Here is a 12,140-nt window from a genome sequence, read left to right on the forward strand (position 1 = left end):
GCCTTGTATGTTAAGCAGAGATCGCCTCTGAGTAGACGATATGCGACAGAGTATAGCTGGAGTTTTTTAAGGCGGTCAGCATAGGGCATCTGCTTTAGGCCTGTGATTCTTTTAGTGAGGTATTTCTGAGGCCTTTCCAGTTGTTGCAGATGTCTTGAGAGGTACATACCAAATGGGGCGTTGTATTCTATAATGGGTCTAATGAGGGGTGAGTACAGTGGGACAATGACCTCTTTTTTTCTGGATGAAAAGCCCTTCGTGATGAGGTGTGCCACATAGAAGGATTTACTGACTGTTGTGGCGATGTGGTTATCGAAGGTGAAACCACTGTCCACCTGTGTCCCTAAGTCTCTTATCACACTTTCTGTATTTAGTGTACTACCACCTATATGGTAATTCATGGATACATGTTTTTTCCCAAAGGGGATAACAGTACATTTCTTGGCATTGAGCTTGAGCCCATGGCTCTGGCACCAAGCATCTGTTTCTGTAAGGCCCTTTTGTAGAGTATCCACATCATTTGGGGATTCAATAATGGCTCCCAGTTTACAGTCATCTGCAAACTTTGTTAGCCAGAGTCCCTTAGTGTTGACCTGTACTTCAGAGAAGTAGATGCCAAACAAGAGCGGCCCCAGGACTAAACCCTGAGGTACTCCACTTGTCACTTGTCTGGAGCTGGATTTGGAGTCTGCTACTTTTACAGTGTGGGTTCTATCAGTAAGCCATTTAGCAACCCATTGGGTGACATAGGGATTAATGCCCAACTTAGTAAGTTTATCTATGATTCCAGAGTGGGGGATGGTGTCAAAGGCCTTGGCAAGGTGTAGATAGGCTGTGTGGACCACCTTACCCTTGTCCATGGCTCTGGAGACTGATTCAAGAAAACAGATAGATAATAACAATAATAATAAAAGTGTGCCAAGTATCAAACTCTTGAGGTGAACGCAAGACTGTAGTGTGACTTGTAAATGAAACCACTTAACATCTTTGCCAGATGATGTAAAATACAGTGACTGGGACACTGGTATGAAAACCTGTTGCATTCCTTGGCTCATCAGCTTCAAATGCATAAACAACTAGCCCAGTTCTGTACACCACACAGGAGTTGGCACAAAAAGAATGTGAAAAGATGACTAACAGAAAGGCAAGTATAATGTGCCAAAATATTGGAAATTTCACTTCAACAGAGTACAGTTTCAATCTTTCGCCTCAAATGGGGTCAAAAAAATTAAGGAAACAGCCCCAAAGGAGCGAGACATTTGAAATATGTGTACTTTTAGAAAGTTGATTGGAAAAGGGGGCTATGTGAATTAACATATATTTTCTGAAGTAAAAAGAAGCATGTAACGGTAATGATTATCAATATTTTCCGTGTGTAATCCAATACTCTTTTCTCAAGAAAATATGCAAATTTTTGACAGACACAGCAAACGTCTGAGCTAAAATTAGGGACTTCTAGTAGTACTCCCCTGAGCCCATGACATACCTCTCAACTCCTTAGCACAAGAATTTTGCACAAAGCCAAAAATAATGCTAGGGAAAAAGGCCCCAAATCAGGATCAAACTTTAATACATTTAGAAATTGACAAAATAACGTATTTTGCATTAATATGTATTTCCTGAAGGATATGAGGTCTGAAGCTCAAACACTTGTCATTAATTAGGGACTTCATTACTCAGTGATTTAAAAAAAAAAACTAATTTTAAGAAGAATAAAGATAAAATACCTTGGCTCTAGATGATTTTCACTATTGAACTGGCATCCCGACCCCATGTGCAAAACAGGGGAAATGGGGTTGTGGATGGATGAGACATAAACTCTGGTCATTTGCTAACATTCTGGATCGTTGACCGGCATTACGGTCAACAACCGTCTACATAAGTAGCGCCTGAAGGCTTTCATGTTTTCAGCACAGTCCCTCATTATTTATTAGAAGAAGAAAAAACTCTTTGATACACAGCACCAGGACACAATTATCAACATCACAGCAAATACATGTAAAGGTTTACATATAAATAACCTCAGCATGCGCTTCTGTACGTAACACTGGGTGGCAAACTTTGACTACCTTCATTCCTTCAAGGAAAATACACAAACCACAACTCCCAGAACTCATTTCGATTTACAAAAAAATTGTGCTAAATTATCCTGTTTAAGTTTTTAATTTTGTCACTCAGTGCCATCAAGTTTTCTTGTATTCTCTTCTATGTGTAGTAGTGTAAGTATATGAATATCAAACTATAAAACTGATTTGGAAATAAATAATTAAAAAAAACTAAATTGAGTCCACTTCCTGTGCCAGTTCATTTCCTGGTTAAGCCATCCTATGCCACTGTTTCTAACAGCTAGTACTACCGCTGCCAGTGACAGCAGTAGCAAACAGTCTTATCAACTTTAGTACCAACCGGTTGGCACTGGGAACTCCAACGGTCAGTGTGTCCGTAAGCATTTCCAGAGTCATGCTAGTCTGTTTCACACGGGACTGAGCGCCGGCGCGGGGTACCGGGGACTGTAGGTTGCGTGCATTTAATGACTGACCATCCATTCATCCATTGAAGAGACGGCGTTACAGTTGGATTCTGAGACACGGAGTCACTGCTCAAGGAAGGCGAAGAGACTTGACTCTAGTCAGCGTCCTGCCAGATAAGGGGCGGGTTCCGAGACCGACCGAACTTGTCCTTCCCGGCGTGCAGGTCTGCTGACAGCCTCTCTTAATCTCTCCCTTGGGGGGAGTTGCAGCATGCCGTGTCCGTGACGCCCGTCAGTGGCTTACATCATCTCAGTTATTCATTTTTCCCCGCTTGCCCTGTAGGGGTCACTCGGCCCTGGAAAGAGCCGCAAGCCGGGTTGGGAGATGTACCTGAAGCAGCTGACTGACCCGTTGGTTGTTTTCTAATAAATAAAAATTGTACATACTGCAAGGATAGTTAGGGCCTTCCTTGTGTGTACACGGTTGATTTATAGGCATATTTTCGCTTCAGCCATGAAGAAGTTTTTCGACTCTCGTCGGGAGCAGGGCAGTTCTACTCTTGGTTCTGGTTCTGCTGGAGTGGGTGGAGGTGGCAGTAACTCTGGCGTGGGCACTGGATATATCGGCCGGGTTTTCACAGTGGGGCGCTACCAGGTTACCGTAGATGAGGTGCTGGCTGAAGGTAAGGGCGCTGATTTACATTTTGTTCTTGCTGCTCTCTCTCTCTGCAGTTTGTAACTTGATGATTTGTTTTGTTGTAATTATGAAAGCTGTCAGTTGCTATGTTTTCACTGTTCTGTTGAAGCAGTAGTTGCGTATAGTTCTTCCATTCATTCAAATAAACTTGTGTTCTAATTTTGGGTGAGGCGTATTTTGACTGGGGGCGTGCTATGTAGGGAACATACTGGTTGCCCCATAAACAGGACACACAATATTGCATATTCATTACTAGTGTATTAGGATCAGCGAGGTATTCTGGTTCTTTTTATGTGTTTTTTATTTCTATTGTATTTTTAACAGTTCCAGTAAGTATTATTATATGAAGTTTCTTTCTTGAAAATGACCTCTCTACGTTAGACGTAATGCTGTAGACATCTGTCATTCTTCAGCTATTGTGTAGAATTGGTTTGTCTTGACAATCGCATGCATTCAAGTGTTCAAAGCTGTTGAGGAAACCCATGACCGAATTACTTTACTTTGAGACTATTGCAGAATATATGAATTGTATTTGTACAATTTCATTGACGCTGTTGTAGACTTGTATCACAATCTTAATGATAGAGTAACTGTGAAATGTTAACACACATAACCAGGCCAGTATACTTTTTATGAAAACGTAGATGAAATGGCAGATATTCTTACAAAATATGTAATTATTAAGCAAGCCTAACAAGGTAGCTGATATGTATGTGAGTATGTGTCTCTCTCTCTGTGTAGATGTATCGATATAAAATGTATGTGTGTGTACATATATTTAGGGGGAGGGTGGAGTCAGCAGCATTGTGATAAAAAATGCCAACCTTCAAAGTTTTGATGGGATACTGTCTGGTAGTAGTAAGTGAAGTGATGACATGTTTTAAAGATAAAGCTCTTTTAGATAGAGTCAGTCTATTTTATCAGACAGGGACTGTAGCAGGATTGTTTCTCTTGAATAACTGTGATGATGGATTATGTTAATTGACATGTCATTCATATCAAGTCACATGTGAAGTGTTTTACCTGTATGGTCTCGCGTGTCTGGTAAGGTTTATGTGGTTCTGGTCCACAGCTGTCTTCTTTCGAGATCATAATTGGATGTTTAATTGGAGCAGCATAAGAGGTAGTGCTCTAATGTTAAGCTGACAGCTTGGTATCAAAAGAGGTTGACATATGAATGTTAATAACTCTGGACTGTTGTTCTTTGTGCCATTTGTTTTAAAACTGGGTCCCAATTGAAAATTGAGACCTGGAATCCATTGCCTTTTTTTATTTTAAGTAAATAAATGTAGCATATGATTTTTTTTTTTTTAACCAACATTAGTAGGTGAAGACTGTTATTTTGACAGATTTACAATTAATAGGGTAGTGTCTTGTAGTTTGTTATTGTATAACATCCTGCTGAAGCACCTTAGTGCTTTTGCCGACATTGGCTATTGATATAGGATCATTTTCATGTATTTTTTCATTTCTCAAAGCACTCATTGAGATTGGGGTAAATGGTTATGCGCACCTCCCTGTTTGCGGACCAAACTAAATAGGAAAGCAAGCCTTGATTTATTAAAAGTTTTAATTGGAAAATAAATGTTAGCCTGACAAAATGCAGTCTTTGGGTAAATTAAACAGTTGTTAATGAGCCAGCATATTCTTGCACGTTATAGTGATCCAATCAAAAAGAGGAATGTGAAAATGAACAAGGGATGTGTTTACAGAATTGTATAGCAGTTTGTTTTGCATTTCTTGCTTACTGAAATGTGTGTGGTTAAGCGTGGAGTTTAACTCTCCAGAAGAATTTGAGTACAAGTATTTTTTTGTGTTGAGAGGAGTCTGAGTGGTCTGGGAAGTTTGTGAAGTTGCCCACTAAGCACCTCCCATACGTTGCTTACCAGGCATAGCATAATGGGAGTAAAGTTCTGGGCAGACCAAGGCACATTAGCAGCATTATGTTACGTAGTTTACTTGGGAAATCCAGGACATTACATAAGTGGTTGAGGATTGATGCTTGGGAGTAGGGTAGTCTTGTTTGCCCTGCTCAGTTTGCTGTAACAAAGATTTTCATCTGTAAAAGCAGGTTAGAAAACACATGGATGACTGGGTCCTTCATTAAACAAGTTAAGCTTCTCAACATTACTGTTTGATAATTTATTGCAATGCATTACTGCTATTTTATATAATTATTATACCAGTCACATAAGTAAAGCCATATCAAAAATGCTTCCATAGTTTGTTTTTTGCTCGAGATGCACTGTTGGCTTTAGATTTTCAAGAGCTGAACTGCATGTTGCTGTCTACAGTGCTTAAATATAGTGTAGTAGAATTTATTAAATTTTGATATTTTAGGTTAAGGTTCTCCTATAGGATTAGCTCATTTTTAACTGAAAAGGTATTTAACATTTTAGGTGTGTTTTAATAGTAAAAATAAAATAACTAACACATAGTTAAGTGAATGATACTTTGTTGATGGATCAAGAGAAGGTTGTATCAGTCTTGTATAAATCTACCATTTTGCAGTACTGGAAGGAAAGGCATGAAACAAAAACATGTTTTCCAAGAGATCTTAAATGGGAAGACTGCATTACAATTTTGGACCTTATGATGCAGATAGTTCCAGTAGGTTAGGGCTAGCAAAAGCTGTAGCAATCCATGATGTCAGACCCTACTTAGGATTTTCTAGCAGTGCCAAAATGGAAAAAGAAATATAAAGCTTGTTTACAATATTTGTTCCAGCCATAGATGACTTTAAATATTAAACACAGTTTGCGAGGCATTATCTTTCACCCAGGTAGCCAGCTCAGAGAAAGTCCTGCAACATTGCAGTTGCAGGTTCACCTCTCATTTAATCAATTATTAAGTGGCAGAAATTTATGTCATCTGAATTAGGTAAATATCCCTTATCTTAAATTGTGAGTAAGCAAGCCACAGTCATTTAGTTCAGAGGTGACCATAGTGTGCACTGTTACTTACAAATATCTTAGAGGGATTTGCTATCTTCTCAAGAAGGAGGTTTATAGGTAATAATAAGTTGACTTAAAAAAAGCCAGCAACCTGGCTAAAAGAGAAGGCTCCTAGCCTCCAACTTTATTTATTTTATTTATTTATTTTACATTTGTTGACCGGGATAGTCCGACTGGATACATGTCCATTTTCAGCGGAGGCCCGGGGAGAAAAGCTCCACAGTGACAGTAATTAATACATTGAGATAATACAAAGAAAGAAAAAACAAAACAACACATTTCTCTCCTGCAACAAAAAGATGCAGTAAAGTATAAATGATCCAAACTTATACAATATCGGGTATACAAAATATTAGTACAAATTCCAGCATACCAAATCACCTTCTAGGCACATTACTTTAGGTTAAAGGCGAGGGGAAAAAGTAATAGAGAGGGGATGGATATCGGAAAGGCTCTATACTTGTCGGAGCAAGGATTAGTCAGGACTTGAGCATTGACAGAGCCAATGTGACTTTAGATGGTGATATAACTTTTTTTTGAAAAGATATAGGGAGGAAATACAGGAAAGACTGGGAGGGAGAGAATTCCATAATTTACCAATGGCATTGGTAAAGAGTGAGTCACCCCCTACATTGTTGGATTTGACTGTTTGAAATAGTTGCTTACTAGAGGAACGCAAACTACTGAGATTATTATAGGGTCTGATTAAATTTTTCAGAGCTGGAGTTTTGTCAGATTGGTTCAGGATTTTAAATGCTTCGATAAGTTGGGTCTGCTGTAGAAGGTTAGAGAATTCTATCCAACCTAGGTTTCTTAGGTTAATACAGTGGTGTGTTCTGTAAGGCATTCCCGTAGCAAACCTAGCAATCTGATTATAGCAGCGCGATAGTTTATTTAGTTCAGCTGTGTTGAGGTTAGTGAACATAGGGGAGGCATACAGGAGGGTAGAGAGCAGATGTGAGCGGGCCAAGGTCACTTTTGCTATTGGAGTTAGAAAAGATTTGATCCGGTATAGTGACCCGAGTTTTTTATTAACAGTCTTAATGGTCTGATTGATATGGATATCAAATCTAAGTTTGTTATCTATGGAAAAGATGATAGTCCCATTTCTGGAGTGGATGGAAAAGGCTAGGGGTGTGGTCTTTTTTGTGGGATGGAAAAGTAGTAATTTTGTTTTGTTTGGATTCAGGATCAATTTACGTCCTAAAAGCCAATTCTCTACTGCTATGAAGCATGATTGAGTTTTGGATAATAGGTTGACAGGAGATGTATCAGCACAGACTAATGTCGAGTCATCTGCATATTGAATGCAGGTGGCTTCAGGGATGGCTTTATACAGGTCATTTGTGAAGATAGTAAAAAGAAGAGGCCCCAGTATAGATCCTTGGGGTACTCCTATGGTATTTGGTAAGAGGTTAGAGAGCTTGGATTGCCAGAGGACGGCTTGTTTCCTATCCGAGAGATAGCCTAGAAACCAATCCATAGCTTGTTTATCAAGCTGGAGATTTTCAAGTGTATGATGTAGTAGCTGGTGGTTCACCATATCAAAGGCCTTTGATAGGTCAAGAAATAGTGCTGAAGATATTTTTTTGTCATTTCTCTTGTGATTGATAGTGTCAGTAAAAGTGAGAAGAGCAGTGGTTGTACTATGGTGGGGTCTAAAACCATGTTGTGAGTTGGTTAGTAAATTGTTGTGGGTAAGATAGTGAAGAAGTTGTTTGTGTATGCACTTCTCCATGATTTTGGCCAGTGGTGATAGTATTGCTATGGGCCTATAGTTTGATAGTTCCGTTGATAAGCCACCTTTGTGGAGGGGTATGACATGGGATATTTTCCATATTGCTGGGATTTTGGATTCTGCTATGGTTCTATTGATAAGTATTGAGATAGGATACGTGATGGTGTCTGCTGCTATCTGTAAGTATTCAGCTGGGAGAAGATCTGCAGCGAGAGTAGTTAGTTTTAGTTTCCTTAGTAAGGATCGTATATAGGCAGTAGAGACAGGCTGAAATTTAAAGGTGGATTGTGATTGTTGGAAGTTTTCCGTTTTAATGGAGTTGGCGGATGGTAATTGATTAGCTAGGGATTGTATAGTGTCAGTGAAGAAGTTGTTAAAAGAATTTGCTACGTCTTCAGGGGTTTTGTCACTTAGCTGCTTTGGGGTAGGAGTAGAGGATTTACCTGGGTGGAGAAGATTGTTTAATCCAGTCCAGAATTTTTGAGGGTTATTTTGGTTTTTATTTTGGAGTTGGCAATAGTAATTTTTTTTTGTCAGATAATGTTGCTTTTTTGGTCTCATTTCTTAGTTGTTGAAATTTTATGCGGTCTGTGGTTGATTTGGTTAACCGCCATGTATTCCATGTTTTATTTCTAAGTTTGATTAGTGATATGGTGTTTTTTGTTAACCAGGGTGCAATCCTTGTTTGTACTCTAATTGACCTTATTGGGGCATGAGACTTAAGTATGGCTAGGAATGTGTTATTAAAAAGAAGTACTGCCTCCTCTAAGGGTATATGCTTAAGGGATGCCCAGTTAAAGGATTGAAGTTCCGTCTGGAATTTATTGAGGTCAAAATGCTTCCTATTTCTAACTGACCTGTGCATAGGTGGGGTGGCGCTTATTATCTTCTTTTTTGTGATATAGGTGATGAGATGGTCACTAAGGTTGTTTGGGAGGGTCCCTGCCGTATATGTATGGGGTTGACTGTTGATGAGGATCCAGTCCAGGATACTAACTTTTTGATTATTATTACCTATTCGGGTAGGGGAAGATATTAATTTAAAAACTTAATCCAGTTTTTAAAATCTCCCTTAGAGCTATAGTCTTTTTCTAGAATATAAGACCGGCAACCACAAGGTTGATATAGTAAACAATAATATCTATTGGGAGAATCCAAGAAAGCAATTATTCAGATCATGGTGGGAACCTGGAGAGTTGCTGGCAACATCTGAGTGGAAGATTGACAAGGGGCTTTAGGACATGGCTGATGTTAAGAGTGAGATGGCAAGAAGCAAAAGAGACAGGAAAGAAAATTCCTCATCTACTTTTAACTGGGGTGTCTCAGTGGTAAGCTGTTGCATGAGTTCTGTCCTGTTTTGTGGTTACTCATTGGATTATGCATGTTCTTATGTTATCCTCATGTCTGCATGCTTTTTTTCCAGGTGTTTTGGTTTTCCCCTTGCTCTCCCAGAACGTAATAGTTGGTTGATATACATATTTTTGTGTGTGTGTGTGATATGATGATTTTACTATCACAATGCTGAAGCCCACAGTCTCAAAATGTGTAATCCCGAGATCTTAATATTGAAGACCAAAATAATGAAAACCCCATTATTGAACTCCTGAACCTGCTTCCCCCACACAAGACCAATGTTATTATTCGTTCTTGGGTCCACATCCCTGAAGGACCCATGTTAGAACATGTTCCAGGGTTTACACTGCTAGAAGGATTCTGAATGTAAGATTTTTAGTAATTGTGGTGTTCAGCATTTTGATCTTGGATGTTATGGTTCTGAGTCTGCATTTTAAAATTGGGATATTAAAACTAGGATAAACAGAAATAAGGTTGAAACAACAGAATGTCGACTTAACCACTGCTGAATAGGAAATGTCAAACATTACATTGTTAAAACTCGAATCCTGGAACTCCTTACCATGCTGGACCTGGGGACAAGCACAGGTGGGGGGACTATGGAGTTCATTTGTAGTTACTCAGCATTGCAGCTTTCAGCATTTCCTGTCCATTTATTGCTACATTTGACTTTCTGTGATTTGAATTTAATTTCTGATTTTGTGTGTGTGTGTGTGTGTGTGTGTATATATATTTATTTATATATATATATATATATATATATATAATGTGTGTGTGTGTATAATACATTTTTTTACCCTCACGTTAGTGGTAAGCTCAGTGATTTTTTTTTTCTCCTCTTCCTTTAACACCTTTTCATTCAGCTGTAAGCTTCCCTTAACTACTCCATAGCACTAGTTAGCATTTGCAGTCTTGCATCTCCACTATTAATTTTATGTCGCCTTACTACCTACAGTGATATTCTTACTTTGTTCATATTGGCATGCTACCAGCCATCCTGTCTATACACAGTCTAAACCGCCCTTCATATCTATTGCCTAAAATTTATTTAATGTCCGCCAATCCACCTTTTCAAATACAGAATGTCTAAGCATTCAGTTCACTTTGACATAACCTGGAATAAATTCATATACTTTAAACTGAGTAATCCTAATCCCCTCTTCTCTAAGATCACTCTTATTGCTGTGACATCCATTCCAACCTCCGCCTCCTCCACCCCTAATTCCTGTACAACACCCACAAATCTTTTCTTTATTTTCATTAACATTCATAGTATTCTAAACAAAGTTACAGACTTACAAGCATGTTTTTTGAATAATCGCCAGATATTACTTTCATTTCCAAAACATGACTAAAACCCCATATAAAAGTTTCTGAAATTCTGCTCCCTTGCTACTGTATAATTCAGTGTGGCAGACTACACAAAAAAGGGAGCAGTGTTGCAATGTTATGTAATAACTGTCTAATTTTCTCACCCCTCAAAACTAACATGCCAGCTTTCAAAAATTTAGAACTTCTTATCTGTCTTCTGAATGTCAATAAACATAAGAAGCTTTGTATAGGTGCTGTCTACATACCACTAGGCAATAATAAAAACGTATTAAAATAAATTATTTGCTGGATAACTACAGTGTTATTATTGAAGCCATTATCTTAGGTGATGTTAAATTTGACTGGTTATCTGTGATGTTTAATACCCGACTATTAGTCTTAACTTGTATGGATTCAAATAGCTGATCTCTTCTTCTATTTAACTCAACAAAGTGAGCCATAAACATTCTATCTTTGACTGGACAGTAGTCTCTCACCCCTGCAAGTATGCTATCTTAGGGGTACTACAACATTCGTACCATCTCTAATCTTAATATGTTCAAAAAATCTCTTCATACACATCTTGCGTCCCAATGGGAATGCTCTTGTTCCCATCCATCATAAAAATATGGAACTCTTCATCTTCCATTCATTCATTTGCTACTCAACAAAGCCTACATAACTTATTACTTCCTTCATAACTAACTATACTATACAACAAAACAATTCTACCTCTTCAAAGCCCTAACACTCCTCTCATTTATTTTACTTCATTTAATAAGATGCATTATTGAATGTACCTCAAATGCAAAAGCAATGACTGTATTCTCTTTTACATTTGTATAATTATCTTAGCTATCTATTGTTTATACCTTGTCTGTTGGTTTGCTTTAAGAGCTTTTTCAATTGTATGTACCTATTCTGTATGTCTGTTTTTTGGAGCTTTTCTCCCCAGGACTCCATTGAAAACAGGTTCTTTTAGGCCCAATGGACTATCCTGGTAAAACAACTGCAAATAAATAAATAAATTCCATTAGTGACCATCACTCTGTACATACCAAAAGAGAAATCACACACCAGCCAAAAAATCATCAATACAGAAGTATCCAAAACGTTTTCCCACTTTCATGCTGAAACTGTATAATCTGCTAAAATCCATCAACTGGTCTCCACTCAAAACATTATGCCTAGGCAAAGCTGTCAGCAAATGTAGCAGTATATTCACAAATACTTTAAATACCCTTGCTTCTACTATAAATAAGAGTAAAAAAAATACTCCCAATCCACTGGCTGTCTCATTCTACAATAATTCTTATGCAAAAACATGACCAAGCATGGAACAATGGCACAAAGATAAAACCCCTCAAACCTTAAGTCTATACAGGAGTTGCACAACGTCACTAAGAAGCAAATTTACCCAGACAAAAATTATTGCTCTTTTTTTTAATGATTATTTTGTGAGTCAAAGAAATTCTGGAGTTCAGTTAAGAACATTTTTCAACCTGGCTTTCCTTCCTCACCAAACCCATATTTCGGACTTATCTCCTTCAGAAGCAGCTATCAAGTTCGACACTTTCCTCATTGACATCATTGTCTCGCTTACCTCCAGCTGTCACC

General features: G+C 38.3%; 1 protein-coding gene across 8 annotated transcripts in view; it reads left to right on the forward strand.

Moving 5' to 3' along the window:
* Positions 1–2,309: 2,309 nt before the first annotated feature.
* AAK1 (AP2 associated kinase 1) overlaps positions 2,310–12,140 on the forward strand; it is a 1,655,011-nt gene continuing 1,645,180 nt past the window's right edge. For all 8 annotated transcript variants that reach the window (XM_044083018.1, XM_044083021.1, XM_044083020.1 and 5 more), the window contains exon 1: positions 2,310–3,153. In XM_044083018.1, the coding sequence (XP_043938953.1) occupies positions 2,985–3,153 (169 nt within the window). In that variant the 5' untranslated portion in view covers positions 2,310–2,984. The remainder of the gene's footprint in view (positions 3,154–12,140) is intronic.

The sequence above is a fragment of the Protopterus annectens genome, chromosome 9.part0 (genome assembly GCF_019279795.1).
Source record: "Protopterus annectens isolate FY-2018-M chromosome 9.part0, PAN1.0, whole genome shotgun sequence".
Taxonomy (NCBI): domain Eukaryota; kingdom Metazoa; phylum Chordata; order Ceratodontiformes; family Protopteridae; genus Protopterus; species Protopterus annectens.